Source organism: Antechinus flavipes, chromosome X, assembly GCF_016432865.1.
Source record: "Antechinus flavipes isolate AdamAnt ecotype Samford, QLD, Australia chromosome X, AdamAnt_v2, whole genome shotgun sequence".
Taxonomy (NCBI): Eukaryota; Metazoa; Chordata; class Mammalia; order Dasyuromorphia; family Dasyuridae; genus Antechinus; species Antechinus flavipes.
In genome coordinates, this window is record NC_067404.1 from 29900336 (window position 1) to 29925995 (window position 25660).

The following is a 25660-nucleotide window of genomic DNA, read 5'->3' on the forward strand; positions in this document are numbered from 1 at the left end:
TTGAATATCAATATATTTATTGAACATTTGTCATTTTTAACAATCAGAGAAGCAGCTTTGACTTAGATGGAATGCCTGAGAAATATTCTCTCTGCGGTGATTTGGCCCCCACTTGGGGAAGGTTTTTTGCGAGATGTAATCAGAAGTTCGTCCATATGCTTTTATATAAAATAAAATAGAAAGAGGTAGAGTTATATGGTATCAAATTTGATTTGGTTCAAATTTGAATGGCCAGATCCAAAGAACTATCATTAATGAAGGCTTTTCTGTCAACTTGGAGGGAGGTCTCTATTTGAGGGTCATAGGGTCTTTGACTCTATGATCGTCCCTATATTTTATCACTGACTTGGAAGAGGACATAGATGGCATGCTTATCAAATATATAAAAAGCATGGATCTTGGAGGGGGAGCTAAAATGTTAGATGGAAGGATCAAGAGAGATCTTGGCAGAATAGAACAATAGGCTACATTGAATAAGATGAAATTTAATAAGAACAGATGAAAAGTTTGATACCTGAATTAAAAAAAAAAAAAAAAAAAACTAAAATTTCACAAGAAAAGATGGGAAATGTGGTTAGATAAGAGTTTCATTAAAAACAATCTAAGGATTTTAGTGGAGTGCAACGTCAACAAGAGTCAACAGCCTGATAGAATAACCAATGAGCAGTGAATACTATCCTTTAGGTAGGACAGTTAGATGGCACAATGGGTAAAGTACTGGGCCTGGAGTCAGGAAGACTCCTCGTCCTAAGTTCAAATCTGGTCTCAAACATTTAATAGCTATGTGACCCTAGGCAAGTCACTTTACCTTATTTGCCTTAATTTCTCATCTGTAAAATGAATTGTAGAAGTAATAAATCACTTCAGTATATGGCAAACCAATCCAGATTTGAACTCAGGAAGATGATTCTTCTAGACTCCAGACCCAGCACCCTATTCACTGCCCCTTGGATATCCCATAAGCATTACTAACTTAACATGTCAAAAACAGAACTCATTATAAAAAAATCCTTGCACATCTCTAGAACTCATAATGAGATTGCTGTCCACTAAAACTTCCAGACCTTTATTAGATAAACGTCTCTCTTGTATTGCACCTGTGAAGGTGATTTTAAAAATGGACTTCCAAGTGACAGAGGTGGCAATTGGTTTAACAGATATGCAAGTACATGAGTCTTAGGAGCCTAGACATCCATAGCCAGGAATTTCCAATTCAGTGAGTGTTTATTACATATCTGTTCTCTGCTGGGGAAACAGAAAAACGGACTTCAAAAAGTTTATGTTCTCCTAAGAGGGGGTGAGAGTAGAGATGTGGTATGCATTTACCCTAAGTAAATGAAAGATAATTTGAATGAGAAGGGCACTTACTCTTATAAGAATTCAGGTAAGGCTCCACATATAAATCTTGGAGGGTGTGTGGAATTCTAAGAGGTGGAGGTGAGGATGGCATATATGCCAGGCATGGGGGACAGTCTAAGGAAAGTGGGAGAGCATACAAGTAACTCAGAGCCAAACTGCAAATGGCTTTATATGCCAAGCTGAGAGCTCTTTTTGTGGTGGCAATTGGAAACGGAGGGACTTACAGCAGAGAAAGGCTAACAAATTGTGGTGTATGAATGTGATGGAATATTTTTGTGTGCAGTAAGAAACAAGAGGATGGTTTCAGAGAAACCGGGGAAGAATTGTATCAACTGATGCAGAAGGAAGCAAGCAGAACCAGAATAATTTATAGTTACAAAAATGTTATAAAGAAAAAACGATTTTGAAAGACCTAATTAGGAACTCTGATCAACTTGATTAACATCAATTAGCAACTTGATCAACATCAACTGATAATCAATCAACTCATGATTAACATGATCAACATGTTACCCAGCCCCTGATTAATAATGAACTCAGAATGCTGATTAAGGCTTTAAAAGATTCTGGACATGACCAATGCAGAAATGTTTTCCTTGACTACATATTTGTAAAAGGAGTTTTGGTTCTTTTTGCTTTTCCAGTTGGAGATGGGGCTAGAGAGAATGACTATCTGAAAAGATAGTCAGGGATGACTCAAAAATTAGAAATCTGTGTGACTGTGAGAGGCTAATGGTACTCTTAATGGAAAGTAGACTCATAGATTTGAAGACAGAAGAAACCAATCTTCCTCATTTTGTAGGTGAGGAACTGAGGTCCGAAATCCTAGGTTAAATGTCTTGTCTAAGCAGACACTGAGGCCAAGTCCTTAAGACACTAATTCCAGCTCTGTACTATTACTGATGCTTCTCTAACTTAGGTATTTTTAAGGGGGGTGGGAAGTGGTGGGGAGGCAGTTCCATTTTGTATAGGTTCAGAGTATTCCTTGTGGCTATGAGTATTCAAGTGGAAATATCGAGTAGGCATTTGGTGATGAGAATGTTCTGATTTAGATTTGGGATTCATCTACATTGACATGACAATTGGACCTGTAAGAGCCAATGAGCAGTAAAGTATACTGATCAGAGATTCAGGTTCGAATCCTGCCTTTGATATTTACTATCTGAATGTCCTTGACCAATCAGCTTACTTCACTGGACCTCAGTTTTTTCACCTCAAAAATGAGAAGTGGGGATTGGACTCGAGCAGGGCTTCTGAACCTCTTCTGTGTCCTGGACCCCTTTTGGATAGTCTAGGGAAGTCTATGGATCCCTTCCTAGAATCATGTTTTTAACTGCATTAAATAAAATACAGTGGAATACAAAGGAAATCAATCATCTTGAAATAGAGTTATCAGAATACTTTTTCTTAAACCACAATATCATGGACCTTAAACTAGGTGGACTCTGAGGTTCCTTCCAGCTTGAGAACTATGATCCAATGAGGTCACCAAGAAAGTAAAGAGATGAAGATTCAGGAGAGAGCCCTGGGGGATATCCTTACATAAGGGACTGAATGTAGATGATCACCCCATCCAAAAAGAGTCAGAAGGAATAGTCAGAGAGGAAGACCAGGAAGGGGAGGGAACTTGTCATGGAAACCCATGGAAAAGAGGATCCAGGAATTGGGAATGATCAACAGTATCAAAAGCTTGTGGGTTCAAAAAAGACCAAAGACTGACAAAGGTTTTGATAAAGGCCTCATTTCCAAAATACATAGAGAATTGACTAATTTATAAGAAATCAAGCCATTCTCCAAATGATAAATGGTCAAAGGATATGAACAGATTAATTTTCAGATGAACTTGAAACTATTTCTAGCCATATGAAAAGATGCTCCAAATCATTATTGATCAGAGAAATGCAAATTAAGACAACTTTGAGATACCACTACACACCTGTCAGATTGGCTAGAATGACAGGGAAAAATAATGAATGTTGGAGGGGATATGGGAAAACTGGGACACTGGTCCATTGTTGGTGGAATTGTGAATGCATCCAGCCATTCTGGAGACCAACTTGGAACTATGCTCAACAAGTTATCAAACTGTGCATATCCTTTGATCCAGCAGTGTCACTACTGGGCTTAGATCCCAAAGAAATGTTGAAGAAGGGAAAGGGACCCACATGTGCAAAAATGTTTGCGGCAGCCCTCTTTGTAGTGGCCAGAAACTGGAAACTGAGTGGATGCCCATCAATTGGAGAATGGCTGAATAAATTGTGGTATATGAATATTATTTCATAATATTGTTCTGTAAGAAACGACCAACAGTATCATTTCAGAAAGACCTGGAGAGACTTACATGAACAGACGCTGAGTGAAATGAGCAGGACCAGGAGATCATTATATACTTCAACAACAATACCATATGATGATCAATTCTGATGGACGTGGCCCTCTTCAACAATGAGATGAACCAAATCAGTTCCAATAGAGCAGTAACGAATTGAACCAGCTACACCCAGCAAAAGAACTCAGGGAAATGAGTACGAACCATTACATAGAATTCCCAATCCCTCTATTTTCATCCACTTTCATTTTTGATTTCCTTCACAGGTTAATTGTACATTATTTCAAAGTCCGATTCTTCTTGTGCAGCAAAATAATTGTATGAACATGTATACATGTTGTATTTAACATATATTGGTCAACCTGCCATCTGGGGGAGGGGGTAGGGGAAGGGAGGGGAAAAATTGGAACAAAAGGTTTGGCAATTGTCAATGCTGCAAAATTATCCATGCATATATCTTGTAAATAAAAAGCTATGATTTTTTTTTAAAAAATGAATAGAGGAGAAAAAAAAACACCAAAGATTGAGAAAAGGCCATTGGGTTTAGATTTAGTTAAGTGATAATATAAAGAAGCCAGAGTGCAAGGAGTTGAGAAACTAAGGGCATGAGAAAGTGGGAACTATGAGTACTATTGTTAGGATTACAAGATTTTGGGGTCCCCCCCAACTTTTCTCAGATGTCATGGAGAACGTATAGGAAAACAAAGGGATTACCCAAAGATAGTAAGGATCATGAGAAAAAAAATTACCAACAGCTCAAGGAGGGCCTTGACACAAAACGCAATACAGAACACACATTGGCCAGTGTTCTTGACAGATGCCGTACTTCTTGAATGAGAATTGAATTCTGATTTCAGGATCTTTGGTGAGGAAGCAACCACAGGCTTCCTGGTGGTTAAATAATGGCTTGGCATTTCATCCTAGTCATAGTCAGCAGTCAGGTGTTGCCTGCCTGTTCTGGTTTCATGGTGACCTGTCAGTTCTGACCCTTTGGTAGGTTAACATGACGTCTACCACTGACAGGATATTGCCGTTTCCCTTGTGAGAAACTGTTGTAGGTGAGGTATAGTTTCATACAGCTGAAGTTTTTCATCCAAGTTCTTCCATCCTGTAATAGCCAATCAGTTAACAAATCTACCTCCACAATTCTATCCAACTGATTCTCTCGAGTAACATGACCTCTACCCTAGTTAAAGTCTTTATTACATTTTTCCACCAGACCACTGAAATACCATAAGAGGCTTCTCATCTGTTCTCTAGTCTGTCCTTCACATGGCTGTCAAACTGATCCAAGCACAAGCCTGACCATCTCACTGGCCTGCTCAAAATTCACTAGCTCTTCACCACCCCCAGAATTAAATTCTTTGCTTAGAATTTAAATCCCTTATACTCTAGTTACAATCCATCTTTCCAGTCTCATTTCACATGACTGCTCTTTATGAACTGTTCCTTATGTAATGTTACACCTCTTGCTTCTTGTGCCTGTATTCTCACCTTTACCTCTACTTAAGTCAATCAACAACATTTTATGAGTGTTTCCTGTGGAGGGGGGAAAAATCCCACATGAATCCCTGGTTGTAAAGAGTTCCAAGTCTAATTGAGGAGATCCATGAAAGTAACTATGGCCAAACAAGATACACTTAAAATAACTGACGGAAGGAAGGCACTAGCATTAAGGGGTATTGGGAAAGACTTTTCATAGGTGGGATTTTAGCTGGGACTTGAAGTCAGAAGATATAAGAGAGAGAAAATTCCAGGCAAGGGAGACAGACCAGAAGTTAGCAAAAAGGTTAGAGCTCAATAAGGTCTAAGGACAATCTGCATAGAGAACCTTAAATTTATAGGAGCTGATGAGTTCACTAAGAGAAAAAGTACAGAGAGAGCAGAGGGTCCAGGACAGAGCTTTGAAGGACACTTAATGATTGTGCCCTGGATTCTTAGACTATTTAGCTCTTGTCAAGACTCACCTCAGAGTGAGATGCACAGAGAATTATATAAATTTTTACACATATTGGATTTAACATATATTTTAACATGTATAACATATATGGGATTGCTTACCATCTAGGGAAGGGGGTGGGAGGGCAGAAGGGGAAAATCTGAAACACAAGACTAAGCAAGAATCAATATTGAAAAATCATCTGTGCACTTGTTTTGAAAATAAAAAGCTTTAAAAAAGTATTTTTCTTGCACAACATGAGAAATATGGAAATATGTTTAAAAGGACTGCACGTTTAACCTATATCAGATTGCTTGCTGTCTTGGGGAAGGCAGAGGTAAGGGAGGGAGAAAAATTTGAAATACATCTTACAAAAATGAATGCTGAGAACTTTACACATATTTGAAAAAATAAAATACTAGTGGGGAAAAAAAAAAACAAACAAACCTCACCTCATAAAGCTTCTTCTAAATGAAGCCTCTTCTGATACTCCTATTTTTTTAGTGCTTTCCCCACCTTGACGACCAAATTCCCCTTGCACATACTTCGATTACTCATACTTACATATGCATCCCCCCTCAGTAAGCTCCTCTAAGGTAGAGACAGTTTCCTTCTTGTATTCACAATGCCTTGCCCATCACAGGCACTTAAATATGATTTAAGTAGATATCAGAATCCCAGGATCCTGGGAAATTCTCTTCAGTCCTAATTTGTTACTTAAGATCTCTTTCCTAAAGACTGAACAGTGTCCTTCAGTGGAAACTTGATGGAGGAGGTGGAATTGATGTGCCAGGCCTAGAATAGAATGGAATCCCCATCCATTATCACATTCACACCATTTTCCAGACTTGTAATGCTTTTGCCAAATTAGATGTAGCCTTCTAGGTTCGTTTCTTCTTCTCTTGCCCACTGAACTTATTAGCAACTTACAATCTATAGCACACAGAATTAGAACACGAATTCCATCTGGACAATGAGAACTGCGTGTCTCGGCCTAGATGCACAGGGGTCACAATTAACCCCTTGGAAGATGACATCTTGATGGCGTGATCTAATGACAAAACTGGCCATCAGCACTGGCATTGAAACATTTATTGTGCATCTGTGGGGGGGGCACAGTGCGAAACCCTGGGGATATAGAGAGAGGGATAAGAGCAGATGTTTTGCCTTTGTGAGGCGTACAGTCAAGTTAGAAAGACAATACAAATACCACCTTACATTTGGGTAGCACTTCAAAGGTCACGAGATGTTTTCACAGAGATCCTCACATCAGTCCAGGGACAGGCAGGGCAGGTGGCATTATCTCCATTTTACACACAATTGAGGATCAGAGAATATTTACCCAAGGTTACACGGCTAGTGAGCGGCAGGGCCAGAGCACATACATTAAAAAAATCCATAAATACAAGGTAGCATGTTAGATGAATAAATAATACAAACAATAGTAGACACACAGACTCTCACAACTGTAAGAGCCACCTCATCTAAGCCATACGTGAACAGGAACTGCCCCTACAATGTCCCTGATGAGTCACCTAGCCTCTACTTGAAGACCTTTAGAAACAGGTGACTTACTACTTGTCTGCAGTAAGTGCCACAGGAGTTCAGGAGGATACTAAGTGTGGGAGTGGTTGGGAAAGATTTAATGGAGGATACACTAGCCCTTTGAAGGGTAGTATCTAAGTAAGCTGAATAAAAGGGAAAAGGCATTTCAGGTAAGAGAAACAGTATGGGCAAAGGCACAAAGGTGGGAATTCAAATAGCTTCCATTTGTATCGTGCTTTCAAGTTTACAAAGCATTTTCACATGCTCCCCAAAAAAAAAATAATAAAAAATCCCTGATTAAGACAGGGCAAATTATTCTAATCCCTATTTTACAGATGAGGAGACCGAGGCTGAGAAGTGAAATGAATTACATCAAGTGACAAAGGTAGCAGGTGGATGGGATTTGAAACAAGGCCTTCTGCCTCCAAAGCTGGTGCTCTTTCCAGCATACCATACTGTGAGATTTTGGTTGGGAAATCATGGGTAGGCCAGCTTGTTAGAGGGTTCACATAAAAGAGTATCCCAGAAACAGAGATTCAGAGACCACTAATCCAAAATGTAAATAAATAAGAATAGCCTCTGAGAAGGCCCCCAAGGAGGAGAATACATCACCTGTAGATGATGCCCTTTCAATGCTGAGCAGCTTTTTCCTTACATTAAGGCTAAATTGGCCTTTGCAACATCTACCTGCTCCTCCCAGTTGTTCTTTATGGCTAAGCAGAACAAGTGAAATCCCTCTTTTACAAGATAACCTTTCAAATACTTGAAAATAGCTATCTTGTCCCTCCTAATTCTTTTCTTTTTCAGGCTAAACACCTGCCCTCAGATAATACACTCCCTACTTCTCCCGTCTTCCTGATCATAGACATACTCCTATGTGTAGTGGCAGAAGGAAAGGTGGCAGAGGTAGAGAGGGGCCAGATTATTGAAGGCATTTTATGACAGCTTATGACATCTGGATTTACTCAGTCTGGAACGGAACAGCATCACACTGATTTGTAAGTATGAAGACACAAAGTTGCATTGGATAAGTGAGAAAATTAGGAGTACAAATTGTATCACAAAAGGCATTAGTGACAGTTACAGCCAGTAACTACTGTAGGTCCAACTACTAAGCAAACCAGACAAGTACAGATTCACATTTCAGTGAGCAGTCAATAAGAACATGAAAAGCTCTAGAATCACAGGCTTCTCGATTTACAAGTGGAAGAGGCCTTTGAAGCCATCAAAGTCAAATAAAACTAGAGCTGAAGGGATTTGTTCAAGGTCACATAACTACCAAGATTAGAATTTAGACTCTTCCACTTGAAATCCAGCTAAGCTTCCTATGGCACAATAGAAGGTTCGCAGAGGCGACACTAGAGGGAAACCCCCATCCTCTACCCCAAGTCTACACAGGCCCTTTCTCTAAGCCTTGGCTCCTGTTGGGTCTGCTGGGCAAAATACTTTATAGTTTAGAACCCCAAGAGGGTGCTCAAGTCAAGAGCTCTCTTTCCTTTCCATAGGAAAGCACAAAAAAGAGACTTCAGTTCGACTCTTGCCTGACACTGCTATGTGACCCTGGACAAATCACAAGCTCGTGAGTCCAATTCCTTTGTAAAACTGAGTTAACACATCTAAAACCTACCTCAAGGGGCTGTTGTGAAATTCAAGAGATAATATATATAAAAGTGCTCAAAGTATTATATCATTGGTGGCTGTTATTACTAAAGGGAAAAGGCAAATTGTTGCATTTTCTGTCCTCAGATTAAAACAAACTCAAAAGTCATTTTCTTTTTTAGTCCTTGATTGCAGATTTCTCTTGATACGTTTTATCTATCTGTAAAAATACTCTGTCTCTCTAAAACGCCCCTGGATATCACCAGCTCAGTAGATCTAACTGAGGCTTTTCTAGTCAGCCTGAGTGAAGTATTTGCATTTGGAAGTAACCAGAAATAGTTAGGGGTAGAAGGGTCCACTAGGTGGTGGCCTACGCAATTCAGTGACAACGTGGGTTGCAGAAGACATGATCGAAGTAATGATTTAGCAAGGTTAATCCAAAAGCTTTAGGCAGGAGAGATTAAAAAAAAAAATAAAAGCGTATAGCCTGGAGGAGAGAAGATGAATTAATAGGCAACTGCTTTCCATAGCCTCTGAGGGCCTCAACTACAGCTTGGTAGTAGCAAGGCGTGAATCTGAAGTGACAGGACTGAAGACCAATCAGCAACATAACACTGGTTTTGGGGTAAAACAAAGCAAGTCATAGATGGACACACAAGCTCACCCCCAATACTTTTATAATACTACATGGAGTCTAGCCATAGTATGAATTTTCTGGGGCTTGAAAAGCTGCAAGAGTGGCTGAAGCTTTCCTAATATTTACTAGACCCAGTGTTACTCTTTAGTGTGAATTTTCTCATGTGAAATAAGCTCTGAGCTCTGTTTGAAGGCTTTACCGTGTTCATCATATTTATAAGGTTTCTCTCCAAAATGAATTCTTTTATGTAAAATGAGCTCTGAGCTCCATCTGAAGGCTTTCCCACATTCATTACATTTACAGGGTTTCTCTCCCCTATGGATCCTCTGATGTACAATTAGGTTTGAGGTCTGACTAAAGGCTTTCCCACATTCATTGCACTCATAGGGCTTTTCTCCAGTATGAACTCTCTGATGGGTAATAAAATGTGAGCGCAGTCTGAATGCTTTCCCACATTCATTACATTTATATGGTTTCTCCCCACTGTGAATTCCCTGATGTATAATAAGGTTTGAAATCTGAGTAAAAGCTTTCCCACACTCATTACATTCATAGGGTTTCTCTCCACTATGAATTCTCTGATGTTGAATAAGTTGGGTAGTGCCCTTGAAGATTTTTCCACACTCATTACATTTATAGGGCTTCTCTCCACTATGAATTCTCTGATGAAGAATAAAAGTTGAAATCTTATTGAAGGCTTTTCCACAATCACTACACTTATAAGGTTCCTCTCCACTATGAATTCTCTGATGTCTAATGAGATGTGAAGCACACCTAAAGTTTTTTTCACATTCATTGCATTTGTAAGGTTTCTCTCCAGTATGAATTCTCTGATGCCCAATAAGGGATGAAATCTGACTGAAGGCTTTCCCACAGTCATTACATTTATAGGGTTTCTCCCCACTATGAATTCTCTGGTGTTGAATGAGGTGTGCAGTCTCTTTGAAGGCTTTCCCACATTCATTACATTTGTATGGTTTCTCTCCACTATGGATTCTCTGATGTTGCTTCAGGCCTGACCTTGCTGTAAAGGCTCTGCCACATTCATTACATTCATAAGGTTTCTCTCCACTATGAATTCTCTGATGTACAATAAGGTTTGAGGTCTGACTAAAGGCTTTCCCACATTCATTACATTTATAGGGTTTTTCTCCACTATGAAACCTTTGATGTACAATAAGATACGAGGTCTTACTAAAGGCATTCCCACATTCATTACATTCATATCGCTTTACCCTACTATGTATTCTCTGTCTTACAGAATCTGGATTCAGGCTAAAGTTATGGTTATATTCATTATGTCTCTGAGATCTCCCTAACGTGGGAGTTGCTTCATATGGTACAGGGAAATCCTGCACTGTTAGTCCCATATGTAAAGGGAAGCTCAAACCACAGTTTCTTCTATAATCACTATATTCATGATTTCTCTGCTCTACGGAGACATGATTGGGGTTTATACCCATTATGCTAAAACCTCTCTCCTGGGATAGGGTACAATTCCCTGGGTCACCTTGCTGCCTCTCTAACCTGTTTTCACATGCAGAGGCATCTCCAAATTCAAGCCCCTGAGGAATGTCCAATGGGAATCCTGTCAACAAAGACCAAGGTGATGCAGCTTCTTCAGACACTTCCATCTCTGAATCAGGTTCTTCATCATTTTCAGTCTTAATGTCATCATCTGAAATGATCAATAAAAAACATAAATACAGAATAAATGCTACCTGTTCCCTATGCTGAAATAAAATTGCTACTCTAATTTTAACCAAAGGAGAGTATAGGAATTTTAAAAAAAATTTTAATTAAAGCTTTTTATTTTCAAAATCCATGCAAAGATAATTTTCAGCATTCACTCTTGCAAAACCTCATGTTTCAAATTTTTTCCCTCCCTTCCCTCCACCCCCTTCCCTAGATGGCAAATAATCCAATATGTTAAACATGTGCAACTCTTCTATACATGTTTTCACAAATGTCATGCTACACTAGAAAAATCAAATCAAAAAGGGAAAAAATGAGAAAGAAGACAAAACACAAGCAAACCACCACAAAAAGAGTGAAAATGTCATGTTGTGAACTACACTCAGTTCCCACAGTTCTCTCTGGATGTAGATGGCTTTCTTCATCGCAAGATCATTGGAACTGGCAGCAATCATCGCATTGGTAGACAGAGCCAAATCCATCAGAATTGATCGCCATATAATCTTGCTGTTGTTATGTATAATCATCTCCAGGTTCTGCTCATTTCACTTAGAATCAGTTCATGTATGTCTCTCCAGGCCTCTCTGAAATCATCCTGCTGATCATTTCTTACAGAACAATAATAAGGAATTTAAATTTAAGTTAAACATAAATAAAATCCCATTTAAAATGAGAAGATAAAAGTGAAGGGATGAAGAAGACCAGTTTCCAGAAGGGGTAAGAAGCCACAGGATGAGAGCTGCTAGAGAACCAGATTTCAACATCAGGAAGCTGATTTTTGATTTTCTTAGATGTGCATTACCATCCTTAGATCATTTAACTTCTTAGTCATCAAATCACTATTGATCAGAGAAATGCAAATTAAGACAACTCTGAGATGCCACTACACACCTGTCAGATTGGCTAAGATGACAGGAAAAAATAATGATGAATGTTGGAGGGGATGTGGGAAAACTGGGACACTGATGCATTGTTGGTGGAGTTGTGAACAAATCCAACCATTCTGGAGAGCAATCTGGAATTATGCCCCAAAAGTTATCAAACTGTGCATACCCTTTGATCCAGCAGTGCTAATACTGGGCTTATATCCCAAAGAAATACTAAAGAAGGGAAAGGGACCTGTATATACCAAAATGTTTGTGGCAGCCCTGTTTATAGTGGCTAGAAACTGGAAATTGAATGGATGCCCATCAATTGGAGAATGGCTGGGTAAATTGTGGTCTATGAATGTTATGGAATATTATTGTTCTGTAAGGAATGACCAGCAGGATGAATACAGAGAGGCTTGGAGAGACTTACATGAACTGATGCTGAGTGAAATGAGCAGAACCAGGAGATCATTATACACTTCAACAACGATATTGTATGAGGATGTATTCTGATGGAAGTGGATTTCTTTGACAAAGAGACCAAACTCAGTTTCAATGGATAAATGATGGATAGAAGCAGCTACACCCAAAGAAAGAACACTGGGAAATGAATGTGAACTATTTGCATTTTTGTTTTTCATCCCGGGTTATTTTTATCTTCTGAATCCAATTCTCCCTGTGCAACAAGAGAACTGTTCAGTTCTGCACACATATATTGTATCTAGGATATACTGCAACATATTTAACATATATAGGACTACTTGCCATCTAGGGGAGGGGGTGGAGGGAGGGAGGGGAAAAATCGGAACAGAAGCGAGTGCAAGGGATAATGTAAAAAAAAATTACCCTGGCATGGATTCTGTCAATATAAAGTTATTATAAAATAAAATAAAAATATATTAACTTCTTAGTCACCTAGGTAACTCTCTAAAATTCTGAAATACAAATGAGATCTACACTGGAAGAGCTGTTAGACCAGTGAAATCATAGGCCCAAATCAAAAACAAAACAAAAGGAACAATAAATATTAAGAAGCTTACAGAGAATGAGGAGGGTCTGAACTAACAAGGGAGGTGAGACTAAACAACAAAGAGCCAAGGAGAGAAGATAGCTCTTTCTCTAACATCTTCCTACCTCCTACCTCCATTCACATCTCAGGATTTATTTCCTTTTCCCAAGCTTACAAATCTTTCCCTCCAATTAACCTGCAAAACAGATTTTAAATTGATAAGTTGTATAAATTTTTAAAAAACTATATAAATGTTGAGATCCACAAAAGTCCTAATTCAATACCAACCACAGACTATGTCCCTGTCCAAGAAGTAAATGAGCTGAGTATGGAGAGGTTCATCACCCAGTAAGGAGGGCTACCGGGTGAAGAACTTCCTGGAAATCATCATCACAAATGAAAGCATAAATTGGCCATAATTGTGAAGAAGTAGAATAGAAGGGGGAAGGTGCTTAGAACCATATTTTTGGGGCTAGAAATATTAAATGTACTCTAAAGAGAAAGATATTGATTCTGATAATTAGCATTTACTACAGAAGTTTAAATAATATAAACGAGTTGTCATCAAGAAGCAAAAGCCATGGCCAAAACTGGTTTAGAATAAAAATTAAATAACAAAAAACAAACCTTCCACACATAGCAAAACACTGCAGAGGATAATGGTGGGAGATTATGAGCAGTCTCGCTTTACAAAACAGAAAGCAGCAGCATAGTGGACAATAAATACACAAAAGCTTGAGTTTCCTTATCTATGAAAGTGAGGTTGAAGGTGGGGGGAAAGGGGAGGATTTGACCTCAAAGTTTTACACCTATCTATGATCCTACCAGATGTGCGGCTGCCACAGAGGACATCCAGCACAGAGTCCAATAAAAGAGGGAGTCTCTGTCTGGCCAAGTCCTCTGGATGCTCCTGTTTGTGGATGCTGTGTGGACTCAAGCTCTGGAACATTTTAGCATTTCCTAAGCTAGTCCTCATCACTCGAACGGATTCAGCGTTAACTATTGACTAAGGGAAGCACCAAAAGATAGAGAATGCTTACTGTTTACTATGATGTGCAGTATGACGGACATCTGGTCCCAGAATTGAAAAAGAAGAAAGCAAGTTATATTGCCTTAAGGAAACCATCATGTTTTTAAGGTAACCCAGTCTATCTTTTTAACAATGTTGTTCCACGGTTGCTGTATGGCTGAGTCACAGAATATATCCATTTCCAAAGCTGAGCATCACCCACAGGGTGGTGGAGAGACATATGATCAGAATAAGTAAACAAATATATTACCAATCAAGAATTATATGAGGATAATAAAGGATGCCACCAGAGAAATGTATGATCAGAAAAGGTCTACTTGATTCCATCCACTAGTATCCATAAGATGTCAAGAGAGCTTTAAAAAAGGCCTTAGCATTTTGCATGGAACTTAGGTAGAGAATTTAGACGAAGGCATGGAAAAATGGCACAGAATGGGGCACAATCTCCATCCATGGAGGAAGTGACTATGTTTTGCTCAGAAATCAGTCATCTGATCAGTGGATTGAAGACCTATTTAAAAACTTAAGTAATATAGCTATATGTTATTAAGTAATACTTGAGTATTTCTGCCTCTATATTCATTAAGGAAATTGGTCTGTAATTATTTGAATATTATCCTTATTAGGTTTTAAGATCAATACCATATTGGTCTCACCGAGAGTACTGGGGCAGCATCCCATCTTTCTCCATATGATTATTTGTTCTTGGAACATTTGAAACCATTCAGCTATGATTTCATCTAGGCCAGATGATTTTCTGCAAAGCAATTCTTTGATGACTCCTTAGAGATACATAAATTGGAATGAATAATTTCCCCTTGTAATATCCATTTTGATACCTTATATTTTTGTACATAACCATCTATTTCCTCTGAATGCCCTATCAGAACATAACTACATGCAACATTCCCTAACAACATCTTTCCTTTCTTTTATGTACTTGCAATATTTCATCTTTTTCTTTGTAATTCTGTCAATTTGCATTCTCTCAACTTTTAAAATTTAATTTGCTCATGGTCTGTAAGGGCCCGAAGAGGAAGCTCCCACAATGCAATAAGGAAGTACAAAGGCCTTGAAGCCTGAGATTCCCAGATGTGGCCTCTGTGAACAGTGTGGACCACCTCGTGGGCAGAAGCTCTGGTCCCACTGAGATCAGGTCTGCAATGGGAGACTTCTCCTTCTCTAACTGGTTGTGTATCTGACCTCACAGACCCTATATAAGCTGGCCTGGGAATTAGGTGTGACTGGTAACGGTAGCATTCGGGTGAAGGGAGCTACAATGGTTGTCAACTTAATACTTCTTTAAAAAATTAATTGATCAATTCAATTGTCCTTTCTAAAGTTCTCCTTACCTTCAGCCTTTCCCTGCATCAAAGTACTTGGCATACAGTGGAGCAGGTCAGGCCAATTGACTTTCCTTACTTAATAAACTCAAGTGGCTCCATTGGCCTCTGGGAAAAAATACTAAAGGTTCTGTTGGTCATTTAAAGCCCTTCATAAATCAGCCCCTCTCCTACCCTTTCAATCTTCTTATTTCTTACTCCTAGACTCCTCCAACCAGTGACATTGGCTTTGCTGGATGTTTTATGAACAAGACACCCCATCTCTTGAATTCGGGCATTTTTTGACTGTTCCTTGTACCTAGAATGCTCTCCTTCCTCCACTCCAACTATTGACCTCTCTGGCTTCCTTTAAGTCCTAAATAAAATCCCACCTTCTCCAGGAAATTTTCTCTAACCCCTCAATTTCAGAGCCCTCTCTCTGTTAATTATTTCCTATTTAGATTGTATAGAACTTGTCTGTATGTAATTATTTGCATGTTGTCTCCCCCATTTGATTGTAAGCTCCTCAAGGACAGACTACCTTTTATCTCTTTTTGTATTCCCAGCATTCAGCAAAGTACCTGGTATATAGTAGTTGCTCAATAAAAGCTTATTGAATTGAACTGAATTGGTTCTCAAACAAACTAGATTTACATGGGCTAAAGTATTAAATCCAAACTTGACTGATTGACTTCAAGAGCCTATCACCCTGTCATATTGTGCTCATCCTCACCTTCTCCTCTTGTTGAATCCTGCCATCTCTAATACCTTTCTCCCTCCCTTTCCCTAATCTAATTCTATCCACCTGAAAAGGTCAAATTTCTGTTTCATTTCCCCCATGAAGCCTTGTTTGAACACTACTCCTAGCTCCAAAATGTCTTCTGCACTTTCAGACCTGATCACGGTGGCATTCTGCTGCAACGTCCAAGGGTCACACTCTTTGGCCTGTCATTAAAGGCCCTCTACAATTGAGCTCCAACTTCTCTTTATCCCAGTCTGCCACACTGTTCTCCTCCAAACAGCCCTTACTACGTCTCGCACCCAAGCTTCAAACCTGCTAATTTGCTGATCCATCCCTTAAGACTTAGCTCTATGCTGAGTGAAATGAGCAGGATCAGGAGATCATTATATACTTCAACAACAATACTATATGAGGATTAATTCTGATGGACGTGACCCCCTTCAACAATGAGATGAACCAAATCAGTTCCATTAGAGCAATAATGAACTGAACCAGCTACACCCAGCAAAAGAACTCAGGGAAATGAGTGTGAACCACTACATGGAATTCCCAATCCCTCTATTTTTGTCCGCCTGCATTTTTGATTTCCTTCACAGGGTAATTGTGCACTATTTCAAAGTCTGATTCTTTTTGTACAGCAAAATAACTGTTAGGACATGTATGCTTATATTGTATTTAATTTATACTTTAACATATTTAACATGCATTAGTCAACCTGCCATCAGGGGGAGGGAATGGGGGAAAGGAGGGAAAAATTGGAACAAAAGTTTTGGCAATTGTCAATGCTGTAAAATTACCCATGCATATAACTTGTAAATAAAAAGCTATTAAAAAAAAAAAAAACTCAGCTCTAATGCCAACAACCACAAAGAAGCAGGAATTCCCATGGTGTGAAAGACGTAGCAGCAGGGATTTTAAAGCCAAGTGTCCTGATGCCATCTCCAATGTTCTTTCCAAAAGATCCCAACTGCCTAGCCAAAAGATGTTTAATAAATGTTTGCTGACATTCTCCAACTGATAAATGGTCAAAAAAGTATGAACAATTTTCAGGTAAAGAAATTAAAATCATTTCCAATCATATGAAAAAAATGCTCTAAATCATTATTGATTAGAGAAATGCAAATTAAGACAACTCAGGTACCACTGCACATCTATCTGATTGGCTAAGATGACAGGAAAAGATAATAACGAATGCTGGAGGGGATGTGGGAAAACTGGGATACTATGGAACTATATAGCCCCAAAGGACTATCGAACTGTGCATACCCTTTGACCCAGCAGTGTTTCTACTGGGTCTGTATCCCAAAGAGATCTTAAAGGAGGGAAAAAGATGTGCAAGGATGTTTGCAGCAGCCCTTTTCATAGTGGCAAGGAACTGGAAAGTGAGGGGATGCCCATCAGCTGAAGAATGGCTGAATAAGTTATGGTATGTGAATGTTATAGAATGTTATTGTTCTACAAGAAAGGATCACCAGGAGGATTCCACAGAGGCCTGGAGAGGCTTACATGACCTGATGCTAAGTGAGAAAAACCAAGACAACATCATACAAGGCAACAAGATTATACAATTTTCAATTCTGATGGATGTGGCTCTTTTAAACAATGAGGTGATTCAGGTCAGTTCCAATGGTTGTGATGGAGAGAGCCATCCACATCCAGAAAGAGGATTGTGGGAACTAAATGTGGCAACATAGTATTTTCATTTTTTGGGTGGTTTGCTTTCTTTTTGTTTTCTTTCTTATTTTTTCTCCTTTTTGATCTGATTTTTCTTGTGCAGCATGATAAATGTGGAAATATATATAGAAGAATTGCACATGTTTAACAAATATTGGATTACTTGCTGTCTGGGGAAGGGGGTAGGGAAAAGGAGGAAGAAAAATTTGGAACACAAGGTTTGCAAGAATGGGTGTTGAAAACTATCTTTGCCTGTATTTTGAAAATAAAAAGCTATTATTTAAAAAAAAAAACAGAAAATAAAAAGCTATTTTTTTTTAAATTTAAAAAAACAGAAAATAAAAAGCTATTATTAAAAAATTTAAATGTTTGCTGAACTTGCATCTGAATGTAATTGTAAATCCCATCAGATATATTTTCTAATCCTATTACAGGTGTTCATTCTGGTCCCCCTTTGAGACTGTTAAGTGCCCAAGGTGTTAGAACTCATGCTATGATCACAAAGCCAGGGGTCAGAACTGGAAGCGGGGAATTCTAGACAAGGCCAGAAGAATAAGATGCCTAAAGGGAGCCTGGTTAGCTTCTAGGAGCCACAGGGCCAATAAAAGCACTGGAAGACTACAGAACTTTCATCAATGTAATGACCAATCGTGGCTTTGAAAACTGATTGCCCTCATCCCTTGGCAAAGTGGGGGACGAGGCGTAAAGGATGAGGCATAGTTTTTAGCCATGGCCAATATGGTCATTTGTTACAGGGGATGACAGGGTTCATTCTAGGCTCAGTGGATAGAGCCTGGAATCAGGAAGATCTAACTTCAAATCCAGCCTTCTCAGACAAGTTCTTATTGTGTGACCCTGGCAAGTCACTTCATCTCTGTCTGCCTTGGTTTCCTCAACTACTCAATAGGGATAATAAAAGCATCTACTGCTCAGGGATGTTGTGAGGATCAACTGAGATAATAATAGTAAAGTACTGGGTTCACAGTAAGTCCAATAAAAACGTCAGCTGCTATTATTACTATGATTGGCAAATAGCTAGCCATGACTTCAAAGAGCTATCCTGACTTCATCAAGAACAGGTAATATCAGACTAACCTCACTTCCTTTTTTGACATAATTATTCAATTAGTAGATGAAGGGAATGTTGTGGACAGCTTTCCCAGATTTCAACCAAGTTTTTTTTTTTTTTTTTTTAAATAAAATACACTGTTCTTATGGAGAAGACAAGAAAAGGAGTAAGCTAGATGCTAATACGGTAAGATGCACTCAGAAGTGGTTGGAGGGCTGGACTCAAAGAAAGGATGGTTGTTAAGGGGTCACTGTCAACGTGGCAGGAGGTCTCTGTCACGGTGCCCTAAGAAGTTGTGCAGTTTACTGTTTTACTCAACCACCAGGAGAAATGCAGTGGAAGTTTGAAGATGACACAGCACTAGGAGGGACACAGAGCTGGGCTGAATTTAACAAGACAAAATTCAATTAGAATACATAGGAGGTCTTCTGCTTGGGTACAAACTTCACCAATACAAGGGGGGGCACGGTTGGGGATCAGTTTGATTGCGGACTCCAAGTTCAATGTGTCATCAGTGTGCTGGGGAAGCCAAAAAAAAAAAACTAATGCTGTATGGAGCTGCCCCAGGAGAGCCCCAGGAAAGCCCCAGGAATACGGAGGTGACAGTACCACTGACTGTCCTCTCACCTGAAGTGCTGAGATCCCTGCTGGGCACAAAGGCTGAAGAAGGCTACTGACAAGCAGACGATGATGGTAGAAAGCCTTGAGTACATGTGGCGTTCAATGGTTTGAGTGCCTGAATATCTCATGTCAAAACAAAATGACTCAATAAAATGATTTTTAACAAAATTTGACTTCATTACCCAGGCATGGGTTCTGTCAATAAAAAGTTATAATTATTAAAATAAATAAATAAATGAATGAATAAATGATAAAAAAAAACCAAACCAAAAAAAAAAAAAAAAAAAAAAAAAAACACACACCAAAATTTGACTTCATGTCAAAAAATGACTTAACTGGGAGTGACTAAAATGATGGGGGAAGATATTCTAGGCAGGCAATATGCTTTCAGAAAGTAAGGGAAGTATAATTAATAGAGAGAAAAAACTGCTGATCTCAGGAGGAGAACCAGGGCTGGGGAACAGCTCTACCACCTGAAGCTGGGCAAGACCAATGGAGTGACTGCAGGTGTACTGCTTTCTGACTCACCTGTCCACATGTCCTGGTCCTGTTCATGCTCCTTATTCTGAAGGTCAGTGATCCATGGCACTGCCCCTTGTTCCAGCTTGTAAATCACATCAGGCTTGTTGATGGGAATCCCTACTCACAGGGAAAGGTAGAAAGACATGATGATTTGGGCTCAGGATGAAGAATTCTCCCTTCCCTCCAAGCACAATTCCATGGAGGGTAGGAGGCAAAAGGAAAATACCCACTGATGTTCCAAAGAGGAGAGGCTGGGGAACCATATAAAAGGTACGTGGATGTCAGGCGAGGGTGGTGAGAGGGAATTGGTGCCAGTCCTAGAGGCTGGGCTGGGCATAGAACTCTTAAATGTATTTGCCTTTGACCTCCTCAGAGCAGGCAAAGGAAGCAGGAGTAGAACAGACTGGAAGGAAGCTGGGAGGGTGGGACCAGTCAATACAATCAGCTGCAGAGTTGAGCCCCAGAAAGACTAAATCTGTCACCTAATGACAGCCCAAAGGAATTGGGAACCTGTGAGCAACTGAGGTTACCTTGAAAGCTTTTCAGAATCCAAAGTGATCAAAGGGCTATTATAGCCACCGTGCTTTTTGTTGTAGAAAAAAAAAATAATTTATATAATCAAATCTATCCTTTTTCTCCCCAGACATCTTTATTTACTGAACTGCTAAAACTTATCCTCTCCATAATTAGTAAAACTATATATTTTTAGACTGCAAATGATTTTTAAAATATTAACTGACTACTCTATTTGCAACTGCTTATCGCCTATGGTACAAGAAGCACATCTAATACCACTCAACACTTTGCCATACTACTTTCCAGTGTCCACAGCTTTTAGCTTCTTTCCTAATGTTCCGGAACCTAGGATTTCTCAACCATGGGTTGATTGGATACTTCTGGATTCTAACTTTGGCTTCTAACTAATCTTTTGAAAACCCCCCTATCAGTGAGATTCTCAATTACTGCTTTACACTCTGACACTTACATAGTGTTTGTTTGTTTGTTTTTTGGCCAAGGGCTATACATATGTCATTTGAGCCTCAAACCCAGCCTGCAAAGTAGATTCTACAATGTCTCATGTCTATTTTACAGATGAGGAGTCAGGCTCAGCATGACTTAGTGACATTTAGGGTTCCGTGGCTGAAGAGGCTCAGAGAGAACATCTGCACCCAAGTCTCTGCACTGCCCCGTGGCCTTGGGGAGGTTCAGCAGGGAAGAGGCCCCTTTGGACTTTCTGAAGGGCAGCATAATTCCTGAGGATACTTTGCCCAGGGGTTGCTCATCTTTAAAATGCAAAATCCTGCCAGAGCTCTGTAACATCTGCAGGTACAGAAATGCGCGCTGCCTGCTGTCTTCACAACTATGAACCTACGTGGAGCCCAGAAGAGTCGGAAAAGAGACGGTGCTCACCGAGGGAGATGATGTTCGTGTAATTCTCCAGCATCACTTCCCGGTAGAGAGCCCTCTGACCAGGGTGTAAAAGATTCCATTCCTCCTCAGTGAAATATACTGCCACATCCTCAAACGTCACCAAGTCCTAAAACATCAAAGATAACCCCAACCGTGAGCCCACAGAAAGGGCCAAAGAGGGACGTGCAACTGAGTGTATGGGTGGAGGCATCAAGGCATGGCGGGAAAGGACAGGAGGCCTGGCCACCTTCACCTATCTCGACCACTCCTCTGCCATATGGTCTCAGGCAGGCTATTCGACAGCCCGAACCTCATGGGCAAAATGGAGACAGCCCTTTCCAAAGGGACGTTCCCAAAAGAAGGCTAATCAGTGGTGTTACTTTGTCCAAGCTGCTGGGAGGAGGGTCTGGGGCTCATGTCCCTAGAAGGAACATGAGAGGTGGAGGCAAACTGGAAAACCAAGAACAGAGAGAGTCACAATTCACCTGAGACTTGAATGTCAGAAATGGAGCTGCCATCACCTCTCTTCCTGGACCCTCTTGGGCAAGGTAGAAAGGAAAGAAACTGTACAAAGACAAAAGAGCCAAGAGTTAGAGCAGCCCAGCCCTATGGTGCCCCTGGGAAGCCCTGGATACCTCTCTGCCATCAAAGGATTCTGGGCAACCAAGGAAGAACCCTCTGCAAGCCCCCCTTGCCTGTTGTGACCTAGCTACCTATACTAGTTACTACTGAATGCTTGGTCTGCCTGTGACATTCTTCTCATGGGGACAAGGGAGCAGATCCAGAGGACTGCTGGCAACCACAGGCGGGTCAGGAATCATCTTTGCTCAGCAACCAGATGTGCCCCGTAAGCTTTGGAAAAGGGACAACAGGTAGCCCCCCGTAGCCTGGCACACAGTCGGGCAAAGCTAGACCAGTAAGTCTTGTGGAACCTCCCTCATGCTTCTCTGTGAGTAAAAAAATAGAGAAGGGAATAGTGCTATCAGCAGCAGACGAGAGCAGGAAGAAAACACAGGATCCACAGTAAACATCAGGCAGCCAGAGTCCCAGGAGAGAAATATTCAGCTGACCCTGTTCCCGGATGGGAAGATGGAACAGCCTGAGTCACAAGACTCTACCCTTTCCAAGCCTCATTTTCTGAAGTGAACAGGAAAGTGGCAGGGCTGGCCTTAGGCCAAAATCAGCCAGGAGCTAAAAACTGCCCTTTCATACCCTGCCATCTCGACCCTACACTCTGATCTCTGGCATAGCCTCATAGGATGCTAGAGCTAGAGCCTAAGGGATCTCAAGGGCCATCTAGCCCAGTCCCTTCCTTTTATAGGTGAGGAAACTGAGTCCCAGGGAAGTTACTTGCCCAAGGTGATGCAGCTACCAAGGACCAGAGGTAGGATTTGAACCTGGGTCCTATGACTCCAGAACCAATGTTTTTTCTACTTAAGGTCAAACTAGGTTATCTTATCCAGATGATTATTATCATTAACCCAGACAATTACATATATATATAAAAACAGCAGTACACATTTATACAGTACTTAAAGTCTCCAACACACTTTGCAAATATATTCTCATCTGGGCCTCACAACAACCTTGGAAGTCTGGTGTTATAATTGGTTTCCTCCCCACACCCCATTTTACACAAAAGTAAAATCAGAGATTAGACCTGCCCAAGTTTGTTCACACAGCCAGTAATAAGTGTCAGGCTGGATTTGAATTCAGGGCTTCCTCTCTCCACTATACTTTACATTCCGGGGAGAATAGGGCAGGCTATTTCCTCTCTTTCATTCTCCAGAGTCTAACACAGGATAGGCACTTACTGATCCAATCTGCCATTCAGTAAACGGGAGAGGAGACAATTCATACTTCAGAGGGGAAGGGACCATCCCTGTGTTTTGCCAAGGCCCTTTTGGGGACTTTCAGTTTCTGTTCAGTGCTAGTTCCTAACATCCAGGAATGGGATCCATTTGTCAGTTTCCACAGCTTGCTGCTTAGAACAAAGCCCTCTGGGTAACTAGGAGGATGGGGGCCTAAGTGGAAATCAGTTTATTTTGGAACATATAGAAAGAAAAGAGATCCTACCTAACAACCTGACTTGGTGGTCTACACTTATGATCTCAGGTCATTTTGTCAAAATCTAAACCCACCGTTCCCACAGAATACCAAGGAAGCACTTATTTTCCTTGTCTTTGCTTCTCAAGTTCAATACTGTAAGAGCCATCTGGCTCAACCTGATCCATTCTCTCACTGGGGGGGTCAGCTGAGACACTGCTTTGAGAGGGCTCTTCCTCCCCTAACTAGTACCTAAGACTTCCCCTCCTTACCTCCAAAATGTAAAATTTACTCAAAACTGTCAGCCATGGCAAAGTTCCACAGGCCTCTTCATTCAAAGAAAACTGAAAATGTTTAGTACTTTCTGTACCGCAGCAGAGGTAAATGATTTACAAAAACTTGATCGTTTAAGAGATTGGGCTTTTAAAATAGTTTATCCAGATAATTTTAAATGTCTTATTTAGAAGTTTAATCATTAATTTTAGTTTTAACATAAAGTCAGAAATTCAACCTTTAGTTTTTAGCAGTTTATGAGAACCAGGAACAAACCTGAGAGAAAAACCTGTTGAAATTATAGCAAAATGTGGGGTTCTTCTCCCTGCCCCCCCCATCACCACTTCCCAAGAGGGAATGGCTGACTGAGTGGGGAAAGGGATGTAATGGGAAATAAAAGGGATGCTTTTTTGGAAGGAAAAAGACTAGAGTAAAACAATTTTCTGGACTCAGTGCGGGGTCAAGATGCATAAGAAAATATTCAATTTCAGAACCCAAAGAAAGCAGCAGCAGCACAGCAAACACCTGACAAATAGTTCTGGAATGAGGGTTGCAATAAGGCTGTAGGAGTGTGGGTTGAAACTCGTAGCCTGAAAGCTGCATGGCACTTTGATCAATGGAGTGTGTGAACTCAGAGTCCTACAAGGAAAGATAAGATAAATGGCTTTGAAATATTAAAAACAAAACAAAACCCCAACATCTTTTAGATTAGGAATAGTCTCCTGTTTTCAGAGAAAAGGTGCGTGGGTTCTTCTCCCTTTTCCCTACTTATCCCTAAACCACCAATGTTCCTCAACTTCATCACAGCCTCCCAGATTTGAAAGGTTTTTTTAACCCAATATAGAAACACGGACCCTCATAACCAGCGGGGTCTCAGAGACCAGCTTAGTCCAATTCCTTCATTTTACAGAGGAGGAAACTGAGGCCCAGGGAAATTAAGTCACATGGGCATACCTGATGCATGATTACCACAGCTCTAGAGCTAGATAGGGCCAGTTACTACAATTCCTTTATTTTGCACAGTGGGGTAACTGAGGTCTAAGATGAGGAAAGTGATTTGTTCCCCGTCCCCAGTGGGGTCACAGATCTAAAGCTAGAAGCGGTGACCTCAGAGATTACCCTCTTTTTACAGCAGGAAACTGAAGCGCAGAGAAAGGAAGTGATTTATCTAAGGTCACACCGAGGAACCTAGATCTAAAGCTGGAAAAGCCCTCACAGGCCATCTAATTTCATCCCCTCCTTTTACGGAAAGGGAAACTGAGGCCTAGGGAGGAAGAGTGAGTTGTTCAAGGTCATACAGAGCACTGGCGGCAGAGGAAGGGCGCGCGCCCGCCCCTCGTGCCGCCTGAGCCCAGTGCTAGCACACAGTAGGCGCCTGAATACCAGAACGAGGCCGTTACCACACAAGGTATGGGACAAAAGGAGGGGGGCCGCTGGTGAGGATTACATGACTCTCGGCCGGGGAGTGGGGACAGGAAGAGTGAGAGGGAGAAGGAAAGGAGGAAGAGGCGGAGAAGAAGGAAGGGAAGAGAGGGGAGGAAGGAAGGGGAAAAAGAAAGAGGAAGGCAGAGGCGGCAAGCCCGCCCAGCAGCACTCACCTACGACCGGCCTGAGCGAACGGACGACGGAGAGACCGGAAGTGCAGCCCCGCCCACAAAAGAACGCCTCTGTGGGCTGCGAACGCTGAGGCGCCACTTCCGCTGCCTCTCTAGGACTCCTCGGAGGTCTCCGAGTCTCGGTCGTCGTTCCCCTCGCACACCTGGCCCCCTGTAGGCGCCTTGAAGAAAGTGGGGGACGATGGGAGCGGAGTGCTTCATACGCTGCCTAGCCGGGGGAGCTGTGGAATACTGCCTATGTCTCGGCACACTCCCCTCTGCTGATTGTCCACTACTGCTTGTCGGACTGTTCCTTCTGTATCTCCTTCGCTGGAACCTCCTCCAGATCACGCCTGTCCCTCAGGTCTCAGTTCT

General features: G+C 40.9%; 2 protein-coding genes across 2 annotated transcripts; both read right to left on the reverse strand.

Moving 5' to 3' along the window:
• Positions 1-25364, reverse strand: LOC127543066 (zinc finger protein 2-like). The gene is made up of 6 exons (XM_051969058.1): positions 25289-25364; positions 21857-21935; positions 21372-21498; positions 19968-20078; positions 10936-11086; positions 1-158 (listed from the first exon to the last, which is right to left on the reverse strand). The coding sequence occupies exons 2-6, from the start codon at positions 21887-21889 to the stop codon at positions 140-142; spliced, it is 441 nt and encodes a 146-aa protein (XP_051825018.1). The 5' UTR covers positions 21890-21935; positions 25289-25364; the 3' UTR covers positions 1-139.
• LOC127543064 (zinc finger protein 501-like) lies at positions 6705-10929 on the reverse strand. The gene has a single exon (XM_051969054.1). The coding sequence runs from the start codon at positions 10869-10871 to the stop codon at positions 9546-9548; it is 1326 nt and encodes a 441-aa protein (XP_051825014.1). The 5' UTR covers positions 10872-10929; the 3' UTR covers positions 6705-9545.
• Positions 25365-25660: the final 296 nt, after the last annotated feature.

Excerpts from the sequence above, each read along its gene's own strand:
- LOC127543064 (XM_051969054.1), bottom strand. The coding sequence starts at position 10,871 with ATGGGTATAAACCCCAATCATGTCTCCGTAGAGCAGAGAAATCATGAA.
- LOC127543066 (XM_051969058.1), bottom strand. The coding sequence starts at position 21,889 with ATGGCAGCTCCATTTCTGACATTCAAGTCTCAG. Across the intron at positions 21,499-21,856 it reads TTCTGACATTCAAGTCTCAG|GACTTGGTGACGTTTGAGGA; the intron begins GTGAATTGTGAC and ends TTGATGTTTTAG. Across the intron at positions 11,087-19,967 it reads GGACCAGGACATGTGGACAG|ATGATGACATTAAGACTGAA; the intron begins GTGAGTCAGAAA and ends TGATCATTTCAG.